This window comes from Crotalus tigris, unplaced genomic scaffold (genome assembly GCF_016545835.1).
Source record: "Crotalus tigris isolate CLP2741 ecotype Arizona unplaced genomic scaffold, ASM1654583v1 scf7180000019173.45859301935:6455823, whole genome shotgun sequence".
In the NCBI taxonomy this organism is placed as follows: Eukaryota; Metazoa; Chordata; class Lepidosauria; order Squamata; family Viperidae; genus Crotalus; species Crotalus tigris.
In genome coordinates, this window is record NW_024097414.1 from 1464183 (window position 1) to 1487282 (window position 23100).

The following is a 23100-nucleotide window of genomic DNA, read 5'->3' on the forward strand; positions in this document are numbered from 1 at the left end:
TAAAGGCCTGGAGACAAAAAACTATGCAGGATTTGGGTTTGGCTAGTCTAGAGAAAAGAAGGATTAGGGGGGACATGACAGCAGTCTTCCAGTATTTGAGAGGTTGTCACCAAGAGAAGGGGGTCAATTTATATACTAACGCACTTGTAGGCAGGACGAGAAACAATGGTTGGAAACTGATCAAAGAGAGAAGCAACCTGGAACTAAGGAGAAACTTCCTAACAGTGAGGATAATTAATCAGTGGAACAGCTTGCCATCAGAAGCTGTGGGTGGAGGTTTTTAAGAAGAGACTGGACAATCACTTGTCTGAAATGGTGTAGTCTCCTGCTTGAGCAGGGGGTTGGACTAGAAGACCCCCCAAGGTCCCTTCCAGCTCTATTCTGATTGATTGATTGATTGACTGATTGATTGATTGAAATACTGACAATCATTAATCCACTGATACCAAGTAGGACAAACATTAGAAGCACACTTTAATCAGGAGTTTATGATAGAAGAAATCTGCTTTAATTTATTTCAAACTGCTAGTGATTTGGGAGGTTCCCCCCGGGGACTATTGAGATTCAGGATATTATTGTTTTATGGGAAGTATAAGCGCTCCCAAACTTCTCCATCTTGACAGCTTACATTCCCCGATTGCTAAATGCAGCTGTCATAAATGTCTGTGCTATTAATTTTGTGCCTGAACAAAACACTAACATCTCTGCAACAGCTCGGCAGATTTGGAAATCTTGGGAGGGAAGGAAACAAGGAGCGCCGGAGCACAAAACTGGTGCGGGCCACGCGGTTGAGTTGAAAGGCTTTTGAAGGTGGGGTTCCTGCAGTCAAATCCATGTGCAGTGTTGAAGTGTCCAACTTCTGCACCTCTTAACCAGCCCCCAGTTGCCTAAATCTACTCCAAATTATTATGGATGGACATCGCCGCCCTGAAAGGGTTCTGTTTTCTCACGCTGCGGGTTTTCAATCTTTCCTATCTGAAGGCTTATAAATCATCTTCTCAACCACCTGGATCCCACGAGGATGTAAATAAAAGCCAATTTTGTCCAAGAAGAACATAAATATGCAGGTGGGCAGTCTTTAGGGTGTTGTATTTATCAAGCGGGGTCAATTTTAAGGTCATCATCAATGGCAATAATAATACCGCTGCCAAGACTACTTTGATTGCAACATAATAAGTGAGAGCCAGTGTTAGCCGTAAAGTCGCCAAGATCCGTTAGCCTGGTATTCCACATTCCACATGGAGAATTTCTGTGTAATTCAAAGAACTAGAAACACTAATCAAAGAGACTGACCTCCCCCATCACTAACTGGGGTTAAAAATATCCTTTGCTATTGTGGGGGACACTCTTTCCTTAACTAAGTTAAGGATGGGAGACAACTGCTTTCTTTAGCTTTATTGTAACCTTAACCAACTAAAACTTTCTAAGGGCTAAGTTTCTTCATTGTTAGTACTCTCCCTTTTTTTACAGCTATCTATCCCCTTTTTTAAAGTGTAGTGTGACCTATTGCGCTGTATTAAAAAAAAAATCTGCTAAAGTAATTGTTTTAGCTAAGCCATTAGCTTATCGGTGGCCAGACACATTTAGAGATTTTTTATTTTTTTTTAGTGTCTGGTGTTTAGGACTTGTGTCTCCTTAGGTCTTAGAAGCCTAATATTTATTTTAAATTACTTTCTATGGCAGGGAGGGCATTTATTTCCTTGTTTTACTAAAACATCATCTATTTCATGTTTCAACAAGCTAGAGCGGTATCAAAAGACTGATGCTCACACGCCATATTTAGCATTTCTGTGCCAGGATTTATAAAACTAATTGCCTATAAAATCTGAGGGAACGAGCTTTCCATTTCAAAGAGCCCAAATTGTTTTCTATATATGTTCTTTCTTTCAAAAACCTAATTATCACTTCATAATTCATGCTTACGTTTGTCAGTTATGAACAGATTACCTGAGTTAACATTACTCTCTTCCTAAATCATGAAACATCCTGGTGGGTATTTTTTTTTAAAAATATGTCAATGTCCTTGTTTGCTAAGGTAATTCCAGTTGAACGAGGAGCCAGCAATGTGAGGCAGCAGCCAAAAAAGCCAACATAATCCTAGGTCAGTGGTGGCAAACCTATGGCACGGGTGCCAGAGGCGGCACTCAGAGTCCTCTCTGTGGGCACGTGTGCTGTCGCCCCAGTCCTAGGCCTTCAGCTGGGTTTTATAAAACCTTTTCACTTTAGGCCTGCACCACCATGTGCAAAAAAAAAAAAAGGTTCAATCAATCAATTTCAACTTCTCGCAGGGAAAAAAAAGATCTTGCAAAGTTGGAATTGATTAATTGAACTTTTTAGTCCCACCCAGTCTGCCATTACCACCGCAGCCACGCCCACCCAATGGGCCACACCCAGCCAATGGGCCACACCCACCCAGCACCCGACCTTGCATAAGTGGGTTTTGGGTTGCAGTTTGGGCACTCGGTCTTTTAAAGGTTCGCCATCACTGTATAACAGAGGGATAGAATCAAGATCACGTGACATATTAGTACCACTTTATAAAGCCTTAGTAAGATCACACTTAAAATACTGCATCTTGTTTTGGCCACCGTATTATAAAAAAGATGTAGAGACTCTGGAAAAAATGCAGAACAAAGCAACAAAGATGATTAGGAGGCTGGAGGCTAAAATATATGAAGGACGGTTGCAGGAATTGAGTTTGTCTAGTCTAGTAAAAAAGAAGGACCAGGGGGACATGAGAGCTGTCTTCCAATATTTGAGGAGCTGCCACAAAGAAGCGCCTTTTATTCTCCAAAGCACCTGAAGGCAGGATAAGAAAAAATGGATGGAAACTAATCAAAGAGGGATCCAACCTAGAACTAAGAAGGAATTTTCTAACCATTAGAACAATTAATTTGTGGAATGGTTTGCCTTCAGAAGTTGTGGGTGCTCCATCATTGGGTTTTTTTTTTTAAAGAAAAGATTGGATAGCCAATTGTCTGGAATGATATAAGGCCTCTTGCTTGAGCAGGGGGTGGACTAGAAGACCTCCAAGGTCCCTTCCAACTCTATTATTCTGTTAAAAAATGTAGTTTTTGTCTTTTTTTAATCAAGCAAGTCAACTTGCCATCTCTGCAAATTCTATCATCTTCGCCAACCGTTCTTCCGTTGTGGATGTTTCAGGTTCTTTCCGTCTTTGTGCATATAATAATCGTTGTGCATGGACATAAAAAGTTGTGTATAATACATCCATAAGTCCCAACAGGAAAAGTTCTGGTTTTAGTTGAATGCTAACCTTAAACATTATTTATATCACTCTATATACTTGTATCTAAAATTTTGTAGCTTTTTTTTTTTTTACAAATCCACCAAGCATAATAATATGGCCCTTCGTGTTTTTCCACATATCTGGCATAGATCTGAGGTACCTTTATACATTCTAGAACGTTCTGTAGTTGCTGAGAGGAAAAGAGGAGGAAGGAATATTATGTATGTTCACCGCTGTCAGCTATAAAGCAATAAAGGTAGGATAAACATCTAATAAATAATATCTTGTCTGAAATGATATAGGGTTTCCTGCTTGAGTGGGGGGGGGAGGTCTAAAGTCCCTTCCAAACTTTGTTATTCTGTTAGTATATAAATAAATAAATCATACCAGCTTCAGACAATCTGGTTTTTCTTCCTAGTTCCAACCCGTGCTCATTGTTTTCCAAGTAAGTTAGCTATTAACTAGGTTGCAACTTTAAATTTATGCCAAGATAAATATGCAAGCCCGGAGCTGCAATTTGAAATATCTTCACTTAGAATTAGTAATTTCTGTTTGAGGTAGCGAAGATGATCTCAATTTCTTTATTTCTTTGAGAGAAAAGAAACGCACTATGCTTTCCAATATTTAATTTTATTGGGGCTAAAGGTCCAAGGCTAAGCTCATTTAAAAAAAAAGCATGGTTTTAAAACAATGCTCTTTTTTGGGGGGGGGGGTTTAAACTAACCCTGAGTGCCTTACGTGAGAAATGAATACATATTTCTACCATCTCTTAAAAATTAAATTACAGTGTATTGGAATCTTTAATTACTTAACAACAGGTTGTGGCTTAATATGCAACCCTGAACTCTGTGATTTACCAGCACTGTGATTTTCTCAGTAGTGGTGTGCGTTTTTTTTGTTTTTTTTTAAGACAGGATTTTTTGTTTAAAATCCGATTAGGAAGGAAAAAAGCAACTAAAACAGATGAAGAATGGTTGTAGGAATGGGATATTTCTAATAAAGAGAAGGGGTGACATGATAGCAGTCTTCCAATATTTGAGTGGCTGCCTCAAAGAAGAGGGGGTCAGCCTATTCTCCAAAGTGCCTGAAGGCAGGACAAGAAGTAATGGATGGAAACCAATCAAGGAGAGAAGCAACCTAGAACTAAGGAGAAATTTCCTCCCATTTTTGAGAAAGTAAGGACTGCTAAGTTGAAGACTTGCTTAACTCCACCTCCCACCAGCTCTGCCTGCTCTTCTAAACACAATTAGCAAACCAGCAATATGCTGGGACTTAATTCTTAAAGCAAAATATTGTGTAGTCACAGATCAAGCCTGAACATCATGCAAAGCCAAATGCAAACCACAAGATGGGCCTGACCACTGTGCAAATCCATCATGGTATCATTTGTAATACTAATGTCTTCTAATTGCCTCATTTTTCTATTAGAAGTGTGATCAGAAACTCTTGAGACCGTAAAGGGCAAATACAACATAGCCTATTTGTCTAGTTAATCCAGAGTTGTCTTTTCTAATTCAGCAGCAACTTCTGGGAGTCTTGCAAAAAATCATCCTTTCCTTCACTTACTAGCTGATTCTTTGCTGGGGAAAAAAAATTACAGAACTGAACTCTTGACTTTCCCCAAGAAAAGTGTCTTTCCACTAAGCCTTGGTTACTCCTCCAATTTATAGCACACAAAAGCCAAATGAGCCATCTCGTTTACTGGCCTCGTTATATTGCAATTATTGGTCTTGCACACTCTACAGAGAGACTGAAGGAAACAAGTCGTTGTGGTTAAATATTTCAATTAAATACGTTATTTCTGAGAACTGGCACGTGCCCAAACAGGAGAACATTTTCCAAAGCTTCAAGGCTATACTTGCTTAACAATAGCCACCTTACCTGAAACAGTTACTAAGCAGCAACAACAGATCAAATTACATTGCGGGTACAGAAATGTAAGCTAGATGTTATCTCTATCCCACATCTACTAAAGAACTGCCTCACAAATTATGATATAGACCTCCTGTCTCAAAGAACCCATCCTTAGCATCCTTCTCTGCCCTTCATCATTTTGTCTCATCCCTCATTTATCTTCATAGCAAGGAGTTGGCAAGTGAAACTCATTGTAGAGAGCAGATTCAACACTGGCATCGTAGGAGACATCCAAAGAGTCTCCTCACTGCATAAGGACTGAAGATTGTAGGACTACTTCCTCCTTTTGGGGTGAGAACATTTTTCAAGAGGCAAAGGACTGTATTCCTGAGTAGGTTGAAAAAGAAAGAAAGAAAGAAAGAAAGAAAGAAAGAAAGAAAGAAAGAAAGAAAGAAAGAAAGAAAGAAAGAAAGAAAGAAAGAGGAAGGAAGGAAGGAAGGAAGGAAGGAAGGAAAGAAAGAAAGAGGAAGGAAGGAAGGAAGGAAGGAAAGAAAAAAGAAAGAAAAAGAAAGAAAGAAAGAAAGAAAGAAAGAAAGAGGAAGGAGGAAAAAAGAAAAAGAAAGAAAAAGAAGGAAAGAAAGAAAGGAAGGAAAGAAGGAAAGAAAGAAAAAAAGAAAGAAAGAAAGAAAGAGGAAGGAAGGAAGAAAAAGAAAGAAAGAAAGAAAGAGGAAGGAAGGAGGAAAAAAGAAAAAGAAAGAAGGAAAGAAATAAAGAGGAAGGAAAGAAGGAAGGAAAGAAAGAAAGAAAGAAAAAAGAAAGAAGGAAAGAAAGAGGGAAGGAAGGAAGGAAAGAAAAAAGAAAGAAAAAAGGAAAGAAAGAAAGAAAGAAAGAAAGAAAGAAAGAAAGAAAGAAAGAGGAAGGAAAGAAGGAAGGAAGGAAGGAAGGAAGGAAAGGAAGGAAGGAAGGAAGGAAGGAAGGAAGGAAGGAAGGAAGGAAGGAAGGAAGGAAGGAAGGTAGGAAGGAAGGAAATACTGACTGATATAGCATAAATAACCACATAGGATGATGGATGATGCCTTTGGGGGCAATATATTAAACAATCTTAAAATCAAAGGGCCATGTAAGAAGGATCAGAGTTGTTCAGTATTAGGCTAAGTCCAGGAATGACAAAGAGCAAGTCAGCCAGCGTTCTGTTCTTAATTGGTAGACAGACAGAATCTTGCCAGTCTAAATCTATATTACTCTCATTCCAACAGATACTGTATACACTGGGAGATTCCAGGGTGTGGCTCTTCAGACTCTATTCTTCTGCCTCTGGGCTGGGCTGCCTCTTATCTCATTCCCTTTTCTAGAACATGCTCCCTCCTTCCAGGGCAATTGCTGCTTTGCCATAATCCATCACACCGGCTCCCCTCCGTGGGTACCATCCCTCCCACTCCACGCCAGAGGAACTCACTTCCAACTTTCAAAACAGACTCCCAAGTTCTTAGCCCTGGAAGTCAAGTATGACTTGAGCTAGGAAGGTCTTACGCCGCTCGTCTTTACCAAGCCACCTGTAGGAAGGCAGATGAGCGATATTCAGATTAATAAGAAACAGAGTGCCTGTAGGACCGTCTGCTTCGCCTTGTTTATTTTCCAGGCCAGAAGACCGAAGACGGCTGGGGTTTATCACCTGTCCCTTGTGCTTGTCTCCTCTGGCTTAGATTCCACTCTCATTTCACATCAGGCTTCGACTGTTCATTCTCTGCTTAACAGCAGGGACAGCCAATTCTCTTAACGAGCTACACAGAAGAAGAAGCCAAGATACACAAAGAATAAAATATACGAATATCTGTGGGGGGTGAAAACAGCAATGGCGGTAATCTGATGACAATTTACATCTAAACGACGAGGGGTGCTGGATTGCAAAGAGCAATAAAACACGGCAATGCGGATTAGAGGGCTATTCTCAAGCAATAAAGAGGCACCAATAAAAAATAAATTAATCTTTTTTTAAAAAAATCAGGCAGTTCAGCCAGCAGGGAAAATTAAAAAACATTAAAAGCGCTCTCAGGAAATTCTGGCCCCTGCTTTAGCCAAACTGGGGGGGGGGGTTAATTTGATACGGCCTCGGAAATGTCCTCTTTTCATTCACTGAATATTTTGGCTCAGTGACTTCACCCATTAAAGCAAAACAAAAACCATAAGATGTATTCTTGTTTTCTTTTTTTTTTCTTTTTATTTATGCGGGTGTCGATGTTATTTAATCTGGGAGGCTCGGCATAATCAAAAACGACAAAAACACCAACCAGAGGTTTGCAGGATGGGTTTGGGTGGCTGACCACAAACACATTTTTGCTGCCCTGTTGTTGGTAAATCTTAAGGTTCACCTTTGCCCGGTGAACTTGTCTTTAGCAGCTAGTTACATTCAACAAGTTAGATGCAGGGGTCTTCAAACTTGGCCCTTTTATGACTTGAGGACTTCAACTCCCAGAATTCCTCAGCCAGCAAACTCATCCAGGATTAAGAAGAAACTTCCTAACAGTGAGGACAATTAACCAGTGGAACAGCTTGCCTCCAGAAATCGTGGGCGCTCCATCACTGGAGGTTTTTAAGAAGAGGCTGGACAGTCACTTGTCTGAGATGGTATAGGTTCTTCTCCTGCTTGAGCAGGGGGCTGGACTAGAAGACCTCCAAGGTCCCTTCCAGCTCTGCTCTATTCTATTCTATTCTATTCTATTCTGTTCTGTTCTGTTCTGTTCTGTTCTATTCCATTCCATTCCCCATTGCATCTATTCTGTTCTGTTCTACTCTATTCTATTCTATTCCATTCCATTCCATTCCCCATTGCATCTATTCTATTCTAAATCTATTCTATTCTATTCTAAACTCTATTCTATTTTATTCTATTCTATTTATTCTATTCTATTCCATTCCATTCCATTCCTTTCCTTTCCATTCAGCCCCTCCTGGACAAGAAGACTACAAAGAGTTTCCAATTCAGGCTTAACTTTGATTCTCTTCTTGAATTTCCTATTCTTTGCTTCATTCTAGTGCTCTGGGCTTCACCTCCATGACTTAACGGTCCTTAAAGCTGATTATTTCACAAAGAGCTCTCATTATTTAAGTTATGCAAATGATAAACAGGAATCTGGGCAGGAAGCAAACCAGCTCATCTGCAGTGATTCTCAAGGACTTTTTAGAAATAAACAATTACATAACACGAACTTCCCCCATCATTCTGTGGCAACAACAGCTCCACTGATGTTTGCTTCTATACATCTGTAGAAACTTGTTTTGGGTCAGAGCTGGTTCTGAGATTGGGGCCTGTAAGAGAACCAGATTGTGTGCCAACTTACAGGAGAACCTTAATTACCCGTTTATATCCATGGATTGCAAAAGGCTTTTCACATACAGAAAGGCCTGGGGGGGGGGGTCACAAAAGTGGGGACAAGCTCCTTCTTCACATCAAAAGTGAGGACAAGTTCACAGCTCACCCAAATAGCCACCCAGTTTGGTCTAGTGGTTAAGGCACCAGGTTAGAAAGCAGGAGATGGTGAGTTCTAGTCCTGCCTTAGGCATAAAAGCCAGCTGGGTGACTTTGGGCCAATCACCAGGAGACTGGGAGTTCTAGTCCCGCTTTAGGCATGCAAGCTGGCTGGGTGACTTTGGGCCAATCACCAGGAGACGGTGAGTTCTAGTCCTGCCTTAGACATGAAAGCAAGCTGGATGACTCTGGGCCAATCCCTTTCTCTCAGCTCAACTGGGGTTGTTGTAAAAAAAAAAAAAATAGTAGGAGGAAGGTGTATTAGACATGTTTGCCACCTTAAGTAATTTATAAAAATAATGAAGGCAGGAAATAAATAAATAAAATAATAATAAAATAATAAAATAAAATAAAAATAAAATAAAATCCTGCCCTTTATTCCTGCATGCTGTCTTTCAGATTCTTCAATAGCCACCCTGGCTTGAAATAATGGGAGTTGTAGTACAAGTTCTCAGGAGCTTAGGGGAAACTGTTATTTGCTCACAAAACAGTTTTATTCAAGTGCTGTAGATCTGTGGAATTTTCTAATGAGCATTGTTCCTGTTGATGCCTTTTTCTTCTTTTTTTAAAGGGTTCTAAATGCAAAATTGGGGGTGGTAGGGGGGGTAGGGATCAGAGAACAGTTAACAGATCCTATTTTCATCTCTCCAGGCATTGGATAAGGTTGCATTCTCACACCTCTGTTATTTAATTTATATGTTAATTACGCTGTTAAAAGCTACAAGGTGCTTCTTTTTTTCTTTGCTGTTAACTTCACAGATCAGAAACTAACAGGGGATGATAGATTTCTGCTTTCCCAGAAACACAGATGCCTCTGGTACATTTTGCGGAACTGTAAATTAGAAGTTGCTATCCTGTGGAACGCGGTTGAGTTACAAGGGTGTTAAGTGTTACACTCTGTGATAATTGTACTTGTTCTGAGGCTACACTGCTTCAGTTCAGAAGACCATGGTCCAAATGGTGATGGTTAGGGTTCCACTGTCCAACGAACGATACTGACGCTTCACAGTGATTTGGACAAGATGATGGTATTTTTGTTTATTTATTTCCCACCTTTATTATTTTTACAAATAAGTCAAGGCAGAGAACATATCCAATACACCTCCCTTCTCCTACTCTGACCATGGTGGCACAGTGGTTAGAGCGCAGTATTGCAAGCTGACTCTGCTCATTGCCAGAAATTTGATCCTGACCAGCTCAAGGTGGACTCAGCCTTCCATCCTTCTGAGGTTGGTAAATTGAGAAACCAGATTATTGGGGGGCAAATATGCTGATTCTGTAAACCGCTTAGAGAGGGCTGTAAAGCCCAGTGAAGCGGTATATAAGTCTAGGTGCTCTTGCTACTGCTACTTTCCCCACAACAACGACCCTGAGAAGTGAGTTAAGCTGAGAGACAGTAATTGAATCAAGATCAATCTACTAGCTTTCATGCCTAAGGCAGGTCTAGAACTCAGCATCTCCTGGTGATTAGTTTAAAGTCACCCAATCAGCTTTCATGCCTAAGGCAGGACTAGAATTCACCTTCTCCTGGTTCCTAGCTGGAGCCTTAACCACCTTTGGTGGTTAACCAGCCTTAACCACCAACACTGCACAATCTACATTAGCACAGAGAAGAGCAACAAAGATGATTAGGGGACTGGAGGCTAAAACATACAAGGAACGGTTGCTGGAATTGGGAATGTCTAGTTTAATGAAGAGAAGGACGAGGGGGTACAGGATAGCAGTGTTCCAATATCTCAGGGGCTGCCCCAAAGAAGAGGGAGTCAAGCTCTTCTCCAAAGCGCCTGAAGGCAGGACAAGCAGCAACGGATGGAAACTCATCAAGGAGAGAAGCAACCTAGAACTAAGGAGAAACTTCCTGACAGTGAGAACAATTAACCACTGAAACAACCTGCCTTCAGAAGCTGTGGGTGCTCCAACACTGGAGGTTTTTAAGAAGAGATCGGACAGCCATTTGTCTGAAATGGTGTAGGGTTTCCTGCCTGAGCATGGGGTTGGACTCGATGACCTCCAAGGTCCCTTCCAACTTTTATTATCATTATCATTATTATCTGATGCTGACCTGCAAGAGCCACGGAAGATTTCTTCCTATCCAAACCAGGCTTAAGCCACTCAAAATATGAAAAAAAGAATAACTGGAGCCAGAGTTAAACTCAAGCTTGCTTTGCTGAATAAGCCAGAAATAGTCCATCTCCAGCCCTCAGCAAGGCAAATTCTAGGTCTGGAACTGTCCAGGGTGCTGAAGCTTCAGCCTGACTTCAACTTGGATGTCAGATCATCCTTGACATTTGTTTATCTGCCATTTGAAGTTATAACAGCACTGAAAAAAGTGATTTATGACCACTCCTCACACTTATGACCATGGCAGCATCCCCTCATTATATGATCAAAGGATGCTTGGTAACCACCCTGTATTTGTGATGGTTGCAGTGTCCTGAATTCACGTGATCACAATTTGCCATCTTCCCAACCAGCTTCCAACAAGCAAATTCAACAGAGGAAGCCAGAGGTGCTTAAAAAACATGTGCTTCACTTAGCAACTACCATGATTCACTTCCCAATCATGGCTGTAAAATCAGGCGCAATTCACTTAACCATGGAAATGCTGGTTCCATTTGTGGTTATAAATCAAGAACTACCTTCAGAGAAAGTTCAAATGCTTTGTGTTCATTTATACTTAACAGCAACCTCACCACAGCTGCTAATTTTACAGGTAGAGTAACTCATTCAGCTGTGCTGATTAGAAAAATTTAGCACCAATATCAGAAATTATTCCCATCTGTACTGTTCATATACTAGTAAAAAAAATGTATACACTACTAACGTAACTCTACAGTAACAGCTACTGTATAAAATCCTCCCTCAAACAATATTACAAAGAGCGTTTATGTTCCCAATAATTTATCAATGTTTGATATGTCAACACCTGCCCACTGAAGGGGACTATTAAATTTACTATAGTGTCTGTGGAAGATTTGCGGAGGAGGTGAGACTTGACTCAGAAACAGAATGAGACTGTAAACACAGATATGTCCACAAGAATTATTTGGTTCCTGCCAAAGCATTAAGTAGGCTTCTGGTAGCTATCACCACCTAGAGGTTAGTTGTAAATGAAACTTTGAAGTGTCTCTCCAAGAAAGTTGAGTAAAAAACTTGACTCACTACAAAACGAGTCTAAGAAATGTTCTTAATAGCCAGTCACCAGGAACAACAGAAACAGACATGAAACAAGAACTAATATTGGCTCGAAAACCCAACATCCAAAAATATAGAGGAGATGCCAGCCTATCAGCCCTCAATGCTTTGTATGCCACTGAGCCAATATGATTTTTTTCATTTGGGCTCAGTGAGCTGTAGAGCTTAGCCACCGTAGCTCATAAACTCCGAGTTATGACTTAGTGTTTAGAAAACTGAACCAATTCTGTCTTCCTGCACAAATCATAATCAAGCAGATCACAGGCAACATATCAACCAGAGTGAAGGCCACATGGTACATAGAAAGATTATCCATAATTGCCTGAATTTATAGATCAACCAAGCCAAGATTTATTGAATGGCTGCAGTCACACAGCACATAAACAACCTTCCATCATTGTTTACAAATTATAAAGACTTGACAGTGCACTAAATCAAAGCCAAGGAACCCAACCATGTTCAGTTTTAATATGCTGGACAAACCCTCCAATTTCAGAGTAACAAAATAAAAATAAAAATGGCAGGCTTTAAGTATCAGCTGATAATCTTCTGGCTGGAAGTCCAGTGGGTGACTTTGATGTTTCGGTCACATCAAGTGTTTGAAGATGCCAAGTATCTTCCCTGGGCTTAAAGTCAGCTTATCTCCAAGTACTTGCAAAACAATTTCCACACTGTCATTCCTGTAGACAAGTAATGTGGGAACACGCACAAGTAAAGGAGGGAAACATATTTTTCCCCCTTCTTATCAATGACCCAAGGATGACAGCTCCAATACTAAATGCATCCTTGCCTCATTAAAAGGAGATAATTGCTACGCAATGAAATATGCTGGCACATATGTTTTTTTCCCTGCTTAAGTACCAGCAGTTTTGTTTAAATGTGGGAAAATAGACGACAAATATACCCTGGCTGGAAGAGGCTTTCCTTTTCGAAGCTACCATAGCGCTGACAAAGAGGACTTACAAGTGGTCCTACACTTACAATCGTTGCAGCATCCCCACGGTCACGTGATCAACATTTTGGATGCTTGACAATCAGTGTATATTGAGATGGGTTGTGGCATCCCAGGGTCACGTGTTTTATCTATCTATCTATCTATCTATCTATCTATCTATCTATCTATCTATCATTCATTCATAAAATGCATTTGCCACCCATCTCGTATCCAACAACTCCGGGCGACTTACAGCATAAATGACTGCCATTTGTGATCTTCCCAATCAGCTACCAACAAGCAAAGTCAGTAGGGGAAGCCGGATTTGTTTAACCATGACCACCACCTCTTCCTCCTCCTCTTCCTCCTCCTCTCCTTCTCCACCTTGTCCTTGTCCTCCTCCTGCTTCTTCTGCTTCCTCCTCCACCTCTCCTTCTCCACCTTGTCCTTATCCTTGTCCTCCTCCTGCTTCCTCCTCCTCCTCCTCCTCCTCCTCCACCACCACCACCACCACCCATGTCTAGATCAAACTTTAAGCTGCCAAAATGAAGCCAAACTTCTTGGCGCCGGAGGCACCATGTTCCCAAAACATCGGAACAGGACCTGATTGGATTACTCTCGCAGGGTCCAGGATTTTGGGGACATTGGGGATCGCTTTCAATATATGATTTTCATCCCATTTTCTTCCGGAGCTTGCCTCGCTCACACTGCACTCGACATCTCTAGTAAAAATACTTTTTCTTTAATACCCATGGAGTCAAGGCTGGCTCTTTCCTAAGGAACAAACTGGGGCCGGTCTGACACTAGGATAATGAGAGTCATCCAATATACCCTCACTGAACAGAACGCTTACTTGATAAACATGAAATGCATTTGCTGCTTTCCCACGGAGAAAGACTGAAGGAATCCAGACGTTTATAAGTGCTCGGTTTGATCTGGGTGACAAAAAAGATATAGATATATATATATATAAGTCAGTTGATAATAACATTAAAAATGTGAACCCTGGGTATGTCCATATTTGAAATAAAAGTGAGCACCAGGGAAGTTAAAACTGTAAAAAGTTTAATTAAAAAACGCCAAGCTTTCACCGGCATCTGCCAACATCATCAGGGCTTAAAATGCTAGGAAGTGAGGAAGTCCTTTTATAGGTCAGCTGAGATCTGCACCCAGAGCACAATTTACTCAATTAGGTCCGGTAACAAGATCGAGGAGCCAGGCGCAGATCTCAGCTGACCTATAAAAGGACTTCCTCACTTCCTAGCATTTTAAGCCCTGACGATGCCAGCAGATGCCAGCGAAAGCTTGGCGTTTTTTAATTAAACTTTTTACAGTTTTAACTTCCCGGGTGTTCACTTTTATTTCAAATATAAGTCAGTATATACAATCTTGCATGGAAGTACAAACAGGCCATAAGACAGACTCCACTGGTAGATGCTACCAATAATCAAAGCACATGGAATAAGGAGCCAAATCAAGAAGGCCACGGTTATGTTACAAAGTGGGGAATACATTCCCCAGACAGAAAGAACCCTGAATTATGACTCATTTACTTGAAAATCGCTCTTTTGAAGCCATTGCGGGGATGAGATAAACACATCAAACTTTCTAACAACTTACATTTCAAAATCTGACAGGCTTTGATCTTCAGAGGTTTGACTGAGATCTCCGGGAACCTAGGCAATAAAAGGAAGGAAGGAAAAATATAATTAAACGCTGGGCCTACTTCACCGATTGTCTTAAAGAGCGGAGAAGGGTGGCCTGAGCCACAGCAAATCTCCCAAAATTAATTCCTAAATCCAACAGCCTCTGTTCCTATCATTCCCAGGGGAATCATAAGGCCACACTTGGAATATTTTGGTCACCACGATGTAAAAAAGATGTTGAGACTCAAGAAAGAGTGCAGAGAAGAGCAACAAAGATGATTAGGGGACTGGAGGCAAAAACATGTAAGGAATGGCTGCTGGAATTGGGAATGTCTAGTTTAATGAAGAGAAGGACGAAGGGGGACATGATAGCAGTCTTCCAATATCTCAGGGGCTGCCCCAAAGAAGAGGGAGTCAAGCTATTCTCCAAAGCACCAGAAGGCAAGAGAAGAAGCTTGGAAACTAACCCAAGAGAGAAGCAACCTAGAACTAAGGAGAAACTTCCTGACAGTGAGAACAATTAACCAGTGGAACAACCTGCCTCCAGAAGTAGTGAATGCTCCAACACTGGAGGTTTTTAAGAAGAGACTGGACAGCCATTTGTCTGAAATGGTATAGGTTTTCCTGCCTGAGCAGGGGGTTGGACTAGATGACCTCCAAGGTCCCTTCCAACTTCATCATCATCATCATCATCATCATCATCATCATCATTATTATTATTAATACTACTATAGAAATCTCGGCACAGCTTGGACAATATTGCAGTTTTATAGATCATTCCTGCATCTTGGCAAACACTTCCTTCAAAAAATAAGAATGCTCAAGAGTTTCAAAAGCCTGAGAGCTGACCATCTTATTGCAGACAGCACGAACGCTGCAGTAAGATTCAAAACATGCGAGTCTTAAAGAAACGGGAATTTAAATTTAGGAAAGTCAATGAAAGAGATTTTGGACTGGTTCCCAAATTCAGTGTTTCTTTCATGCTCCAATATTTCCAGTTTCTTCATAATACCAAAAGTGAGCTCCTTATCTTTTATTTCCTTTCACATAGGATCTTTCAGTGTGGGCTCTGCAACCTTACTCTTCCCGATTTGAGGGGCCTCACAATGTTCTGACTGGCAAAACATGGGTGCGTTTGTGGAACAGAAGCTTTACGCCATTTTTACTTGGCTGCTTTGCTTACGTTCTGAGAAAAATGGCATTTTATTTTGGATCTGATGACAGCTATCGTCCAACGCTGATAATCAAGAACATTATTTTCCTTACTGTCTAATCAAAATATACTCTCACAAAGATAGAGGGGCTGGATTTGTGGAGATAGCTCACAAAGGAAAGGAAGCTCTTGAAAAGGCGAATTGTGAAGAGGATCTATTGTTTCTTCTTAGAAATCTAAAAGATTATACTAATTTAGTGAAATCAAGAGAGCTTTAGTTTAGAGCAGTGGTTCTCAACCTGTGGGTCGGGACCCCATTTGGGGTCGAATGACCATTTCACGGGGGTCACCAAACAACGCAGTCCGCCATTTTTCCCCCCCTTTTCCTTAGCTGTGCTACTCCCTTTTATTCTATTGGCTTTTGAAAGCCAATAGAATAGACTCTCTTGAATAGAGTCTAATTCTATTGGCTTTCAAAAGCCAATAGGAATTGTCCAGGCTGTCTCTGCCCTGCTGAGCCCGCCAAAAGTCCCATTCTGCAAACGGTGCTGCACCAGTTGAGTAGTCCTCGACTTACGACCGGTTGAGTAGTCCTCGACTTACGACCGGTTGGGGGTCGCGGCACTTAAAAGGTTGAGAACCACTGGTTTAGAGCGATGTTTCTCACACTTGGGAGACTTTAAGATGTGTGTGTGGACTTCAACTCCCAGAATTTGCAAGTCAGCCATGCTGGCCGGGGAATTCTGGGAGTTGAAGTCCACATACCTTCAAGTTGCAAGTTTGAGAAACACTGGTTTAGAAGGTGCCAAACATCAAGCATTCCATACCATGATCTTTTGGAAACTAAGGATAATATTAAAAAGCTTCTCCAATTACAACTAGGAACCCCCAGTTCAAAATAAGTCCAAATCTCAATATCTCCCTTAGCCGTGCGATGTAGTATTCATTAATTTAAAACAAAAATTGGGAAGAAAGGGTACCCTAAAAGAAAGAAATAGCCTCAAGTACCACCTTTAATTCCAAGAATGGATTTAGACCCTGCATATGCCTAACGCAGGGGTCTTCACACTTGGCCCTTTTGTGACTTGTGGACTTCAACTCTCAGAATTCCTCAGCCAGCATGCCTGGTTGAGGAATTCTGGGAGTTGAAGTCCATTCCTCTTAAAGTCTATATCAGGGGTCTTCAGATTTGACCCTTTTGTGACTTGTGGACTTCAACTCTCAGAATTCCTCAGCCAGGCACGCCACAGCCCCATACTTCAAGTAAAAAGGTTACCTGAAGGTGATCAATAGGATTGTTAAAATTTGTGAATTTCATTCCCGCTCTTTTTAGACTTAATGACTCAGATAATTAAAACACAGTGACCTAGAATGTAGCACACTTACTTGTCATTAGAACTACAGCATATTTCTTATGCTCTCTTGATGTGTTAGATTGCCTTAATCTAAGTGCACTCTGGACATTAATAGCCATTATAAAATCATGCACTTTTTCCAGGCAAGCATAGCATTTTTAAAAATTGCAGTTATTCCTCTTGATCCTGTCATTATTACTATTGTATGCTGTCATTTCAAAGTTTTAGCTATTATTGACAGCCCCCTTAAAAGCTCCCACCATGAGCGTGGAAATTATAAGACCAATTATTTTACTCAATCCTTCCACTAGGATCAAAGTTCCAACTAGATCCTTCAACAAGCTCCAACATAACAACATTAGAAGTAAATCTTGCCCCCATCTGCTTAATAGCAACTCTAATTAAACCTAATAATTTGTCACTATGTCTTAAAAAAGAGATGTATGTATCCATTTAATGGGTGTGCTGAAATCTGACAAGCTCAAGACAGTTTGCAATTAAACAAAACTACCGGTAGCACAATGTTCCAAAACAAGCCTAAGACAAATACTGTTAATATTTCACAATATTGAATAGTAACAGCTGTAATAATTCCAACATTAATTATTAAGAATATCCACCCAACAAAATAATCCGTAGTAATTCAGAACGAAAATCATACTAGATATAAAAATATGTAAAGGAGAATATTGGTAGCTTGGGGTTAAATGAGGGCTCCATGGTGCTCTCTAGGCTTGGTGGTTTTCTTGCAGACGTTTCATGACCCAACTAGGTAACATCATCAGTGCTAGAAGGGAGTGGGCTTTGTGAAGTGGAAGAGGAGGAGGAGGATGGGTTCCTTGGTGCTCTCTGAGCTTGGATGTTTTCTTGCAGATGTTTCATGACCCAACTAGATAACATCATCAGTGCTAGAAGGGAGGAGGAGGTGGAGGAGGAGGAGGAGGAGGAGGAAGAGGGGTTCCTTGATGCTCTCTCAGCTTGGATGTTTTCTTGCAGATGTTTCATGACCCAACTAGGTAACATCATCAGTGCTAGAAGGGAGTGGGCTTTGTGAAGTGGAAGAGGAGGAGGAGGATGGGTTCCTTGGTGCTCTCTGAGCTTGGATGTTTTCTTGCAGATGTTTCATGACCCAACTAGATAACATCATCAGTGCTAGAAGGGAGGAGGAGGTGGAGGAGGAGGAGGAGGAGGAGGAAGAGGGGTTCCTTGATGCTCTCTCAGCTTGGATGTTTTCTTGCAGATGTTTCATGACCCAACTAGGTAACATCATCAGTGCTAGAAGGGGTTGGGCTTTGTGAAATGGAAGAGAAAGGAAGGAAGAGGAGGAGAAGGAAGAGGAGGAGAGTGACTATGGGTTCCTTGGTGCTCTCTGAGCTTGGTGGTTTTCTTGCAGACGTTGCATTACCCAACTAGGTAACCTCATCAGTGCATCATCACTACACTGATGATGTTACCTAGCTTGGGTAATTAAATGTCTGCAAGAAAATAACCAAGCTCAGAGAGCACCAAGCACCCCACAGTCCTCCTCCTCCTCTCCTCAAAGCCCATCCCTTCTAGCACTGATGATGTTACCTAGTTGAATAATGAGACGCCTGCAAGAAAACAACCAAGCTCAGAGAGCACCAAGGACCCTTCATAAAAAATCTTTATCATAAAGTTCAAGTAACAAATCTCTGTCAAGATGAGGATGGTGGCGAGGCATACAGTAATGACAACAACAAAACCCAAGTGTTTGTTTAGCACACATTAATCCAGTTCAAAAGTCAGCATCTGAACTTTCGGACTTCAGGAACCCAACCATTAAAATGATCTTTCAAGCCACGTCTTTTCAAATTTCGCATTTCTTCTGTATTATAACCATGATGGCCAGGCTCTATTATGGTCGTAAGTCAAGGATCAACTGACATCTTTGTTGCCCAACATCCTCCAGAGAGCAATGGATAGGAAAAAAAAACACACAAATCAAATTCATGTAAAGTCTTCATTTTTATTTTTATTTTGCATGAAAGAACTGTGAATTCAGTACAGTTCTGGCCCGGGGGTACGTGGGGGTAGGAAGGAATAACAAGCACAAAAGAACCCTATCATTTAATTTACGAATCGGCAGCCTGCTGCTCTCCAGGGATTGTGGGACTGTGAGTTAATTCTTGCACCAACTTCTGACAAGGCACGCGATAACAATTCCAACATCCATTTCAGAGGCATCTGCTTTACACCTGGGTCCGCTAGTGAGCCCCAAAAGAGGACCATTAAGCGTCCAATATTTTTTCCTCCCTAGCCTCAAACTTACCTGCCTGCCTGCTTGCCAATTTCTGGGTGGAAGCGCACACAGCTGGGCTGTGTACAATTTTGTGTGTTTTGTTCTCCTCTCTTTTCATTATGCATGTACACATCCAAACACGCACACATGGAGAGAGAGACAGAGTCAGATGGATGGCTGACAGCATATATAATTTTGTCACTTAGCAGAACAAATTTTGTGCAGAAAGGTTATTTTGAAAGCCTCTTTGCCGTTTCAGTTCAGCTTGATTTTTTAAAGACCTTTTTTTTATTAAAAAAGAAAGAAAAACCACCCTCGCCACTCTTACCAAAGAGATTGGCTTTGGAGCCAGTAAGAGATAAATAAGCCAGCTTTTAAAATGTCACTAAAAAAAACAATAGGCCACTTTACAGACTGAACAGAGGTGACCTCTCCTCTCCAACAGTTAAGCAAAAACAAGAGTTCTCCGGCATTTCCTTCACTTTTGGTGAAACAAAAAGTACTGCAAGGCCCATCCCAGATGAATTCCACATTTCTAATTTGGATGTAGGGGTACAAGCAATCCTCGACCTACTCAGTTAAAACCTGAATTTCTATTAAATCACAACCGATTTTATGATCTTTTCTGCCACGGTTGTTAAGCGAATCACTGCAGTTGTTAAGCAAGTCCAGCTATTCCCGTTGACTTTGCTTGTTGGAAGCCAGCTGGGAAGACGGCAAATGGTGATTGTGTGAACCTGGGACACTGCGGCTGTTTGAAGACATGCTGATTGCCAAGCACCCGAATTCCGAACACGTGAGTATTTAGAATTTACAACAGAATAGAGCTGGAAGGGACCTTGGAGGTCTTCTAGTCCAGCCCACTGCTCAAGCAGGAGGACCTATACCATCTGAGTCAGGTGACTGTTCAGTCTCTTCTTGAAAACTTCCAGTGATGGAGCGCCCACGATTTCTGGAGGCAAGCTGTTCCACTGGTTGATTATCCTCACTGTCAGGAAGTTTCTCCTTAATTCCAGGTTGCTTCTCTCTTTGATCAGCTTCCAACCATTGTTTCTCGTCCTTCCCTCTGGTGCTCTGGTGAACAACCTGGCCCCCTCTGCCTTGTGGCAGCCTCTCAGATACTGGAACACTGCTATCATGTCTCCCCTGTTTCTTCTTTACTTTAGACTGGCCAAACCCAAGTCCCGCAGCCGTTCTTCGTATGTTTTAGTCTCCAGGCCTTGGATCATCTTAGTTGCTCTTCTCTGATTTTTTTTCCAGACTCTCAAATCTCTTTTTTGTGATATGGTGACCACAACTGGCTGCAGTATTGTGTGGTGTGGTCTTACTGGGACTTTATAAAGCGGCACTAGTACTTTGCGTGATCTTGATTCTGTGCCTCTATGTATTCTATGCATGGGGATGCTGTTATGGCTGTAAGCCGAGGACTTGTATAAAAACTGCACTCCTGAAAGCGACGATCATTCAGATGTTACGAAAGCTGGCTTGGCACACTGTGCTGTCCTCCCTTTTAAATACAGGCTGCATTTGCATCTGTTGGAATGTAAGGTTCCCACTTGTTTATCACACTAGGGCAGGAATCTTTTGGACCACTCATACACAAAACACAGTCACAAAATTCACACAAGATGTGAAGCCACAGGCAAAAGAAAACTCAAAGCCCTTTATGGCTTGGAATTATACACGAACCAGGTTGATATTCTGTGCAGTCTTTCAAATCAGCATCACAGAGTTGTAACTCAAAGCAAATACTTGGCTCAAAGCCTTTCTCTCCCCCCCCCCTTTACAATCCCTTTAAAAAATAATAAAAATGTACATCCCCCAAAGTTAACACGATGGTTCTAGGAAGGGAAAACATTATTGAGGGTGTATTATTTGAGAAATATTTTACAGGACTCTCTTGAATGAGGACCTCTATAGAGGTTAGAAATTCAGGAAATTTTTTAGTCTTTATACTGCTGCAGCTTGAAAGCCTAGAAAGATGTTTAAAATCTGGTTTGCTCTATGGCTTATTCAAAGTGGCAGAGGGAACGGAGCCCCACCCAGTCTCTCCCAATTCCCCTTCATGCTTTGAAAATTGTAAAGACATTCGGCTGATATATAGGGCTTATTATTCAGCGCCTCTCCAAAACTGGATGTTCTTGTCTTTCCAAACATATTTGAAGTTGAGTGTGCTTGACGAGCAGAAGGAATAAAAAATACGGAGTGTACTTTTTTGGTGGGATAAATTAACCGAATGGAATAACAGAGTTGGAAGGGGCCTTGGAGGTCATCTAGTCCAACCCCCTGCTCAGGCAGGAGACCCTAGGCCATTCCGGACGAATGGCTGGCTAATCTCTTCTTAAAGACCTCCAGCGATGGAGCACCCACAACTTCTGGAGGCAAGCCGTTCCACTGATTAATTAGTGTAACCATCAGGAAATGTTATCATGGATGTTTTAAATGTACAGCTTATGTCTGCAGCTGTAAAAGGGCAGGGAGAAATCAGAACCCATCCTAGAAATGCAGGCAGAGAAAAAAGGCATTAGCCCATCAAATAGTTGGAGAACGGCAGCTGAAAATACTTGAGGAATATCGCCCGAGATGTATTTATGATTCTCATTTATTTTCTATATATTATTTAGGACTATATTTAGAATAGAATAGAATAGAATAGAATAGAATAGAATAGAATAGAATAGAATAGAATAGAAAAAATGAGTAGAGTAGAGTAGAATAGAATAGAATAGTTGGAAGGGACCTTGTAGGTCATCTAGTCCAGCCCCCTCCGCCCATGCAGGCGCCACTAAGGCAGACATGTCAAACACAAGGCCCGGGGGCCGGATGCGGCCCACAAAGTGGTTTCACGTGGCTTGTGAAGCCATCCTGGAAACAGTGAGGGAACGGTCCCCACTGCCTTGGCCCTGGCCCAGGCTGGCCGGCCGGGAGCCAATGTACAATTTTGTGGTGGCCATCTATGTTGAAACGCATTCAGTCTCCCCCTGACTTTGCCCTAGTACCCATCATGAGCAACCTGGCTAAGGAGAGCAAGCACAGCAGCAGCAGCCTTGAGGAGGAGGTAAGTGCAGCTGGGCACCCCTTGGGGAAGTGGGGCTGGGCTTGGTGCCATGGGTGCTCGAGGGCCAGGCTGGGCGTTTGACCTCTGCTGCCCAGGGCCGGATCCGGGCAGCTCACACCATCATCCAGCCCTCCCATGGCCTGAGAGGAACAGTGAGGCTCCTCCAGTGGACCATGCCTTGGCGCTTGCCCTGGTCCCACCCTCTTCTGCCAGAGACCCTCAGATCTGTCCCACTCCTGCCCAGGCCCCCACAGGCACCCTTGACGCGAATGATGTAGAGCTGGCCACACCCACCCAGTAGGCCACACCCACTCCAGCCACGCCCACCCAATAGGCCGCATCCACTCTGACCACACCCATCCAGCCCCCCAAGGGCAACTGCAATGCTGATGCGGCCCTCAATGAAATTGATTTGACATCCCTGGACTACACCATTTCTGACAGATGGCGTTCCAGTCTCTTCTTGGAAGCTCCCACAACTTCTGAAGGCCATCTGTTCCATTGGCTGACGGTTCTCACTGTCAGAACATCTCCCCTTATTTCTAGAATATTATTATATTTTATAATACATAAATTATTATGTTTCATCACACCAATATACACAATATTTCTAGACGGCTATTTCTATTTCTATCCAGCCTTGCCCCTGGAAATTCACGGCTCACAACCATCGATCATTTTGCATGCATAACAACGTTCATAGTGGGTCGTTAAACAGGACCCAGTTGCCAAGCGGCTGAATTTTGATCACGTGACCATGGGGATGACGCAACTGGTCGTTAAGCGTGAAAAAAAAAAGATCATAAGTCGCTTTTTTCCCAATGCCGTTGTAACTTCAAAACAGTCAGTCAAGGACTGCCTGTGTATTGCCA

General features: G+C 41.9%; 1 protein-coding gene across 4 annotated transcripts in view; it reads right to left on the bottom strand.

The window, feature by feature from the left end:
- Positions 1-23100, bottom strand: part of SNX29 (sorting nexin 29) — a 109384-nt gene that overhangs the window by 32428 nt on the left and 53856 nt on the right. For all 4 annotated transcript variants that reach the window (XR_005558736.1, XM_039360361.1, XM_039360363.1 and 1 more), the window contains exons 17-18: positions 14377-14432; positions 13610-13691 (exon numbers count right to left, since the gene is read on the bottom strand). Coding sequence is in view for 3 of the 4 variants with exons in the window: in XM_039360361.1 (XP_039216295.1) it covers positions 13610-13691; positions 14377-14432 (138 nt within the window). In the remaining variant the exon portion in view is untranslated. The remainder of the gene's footprint in view (positions 1-13609; positions 13692-14376; positions 14433-23100) is intronic.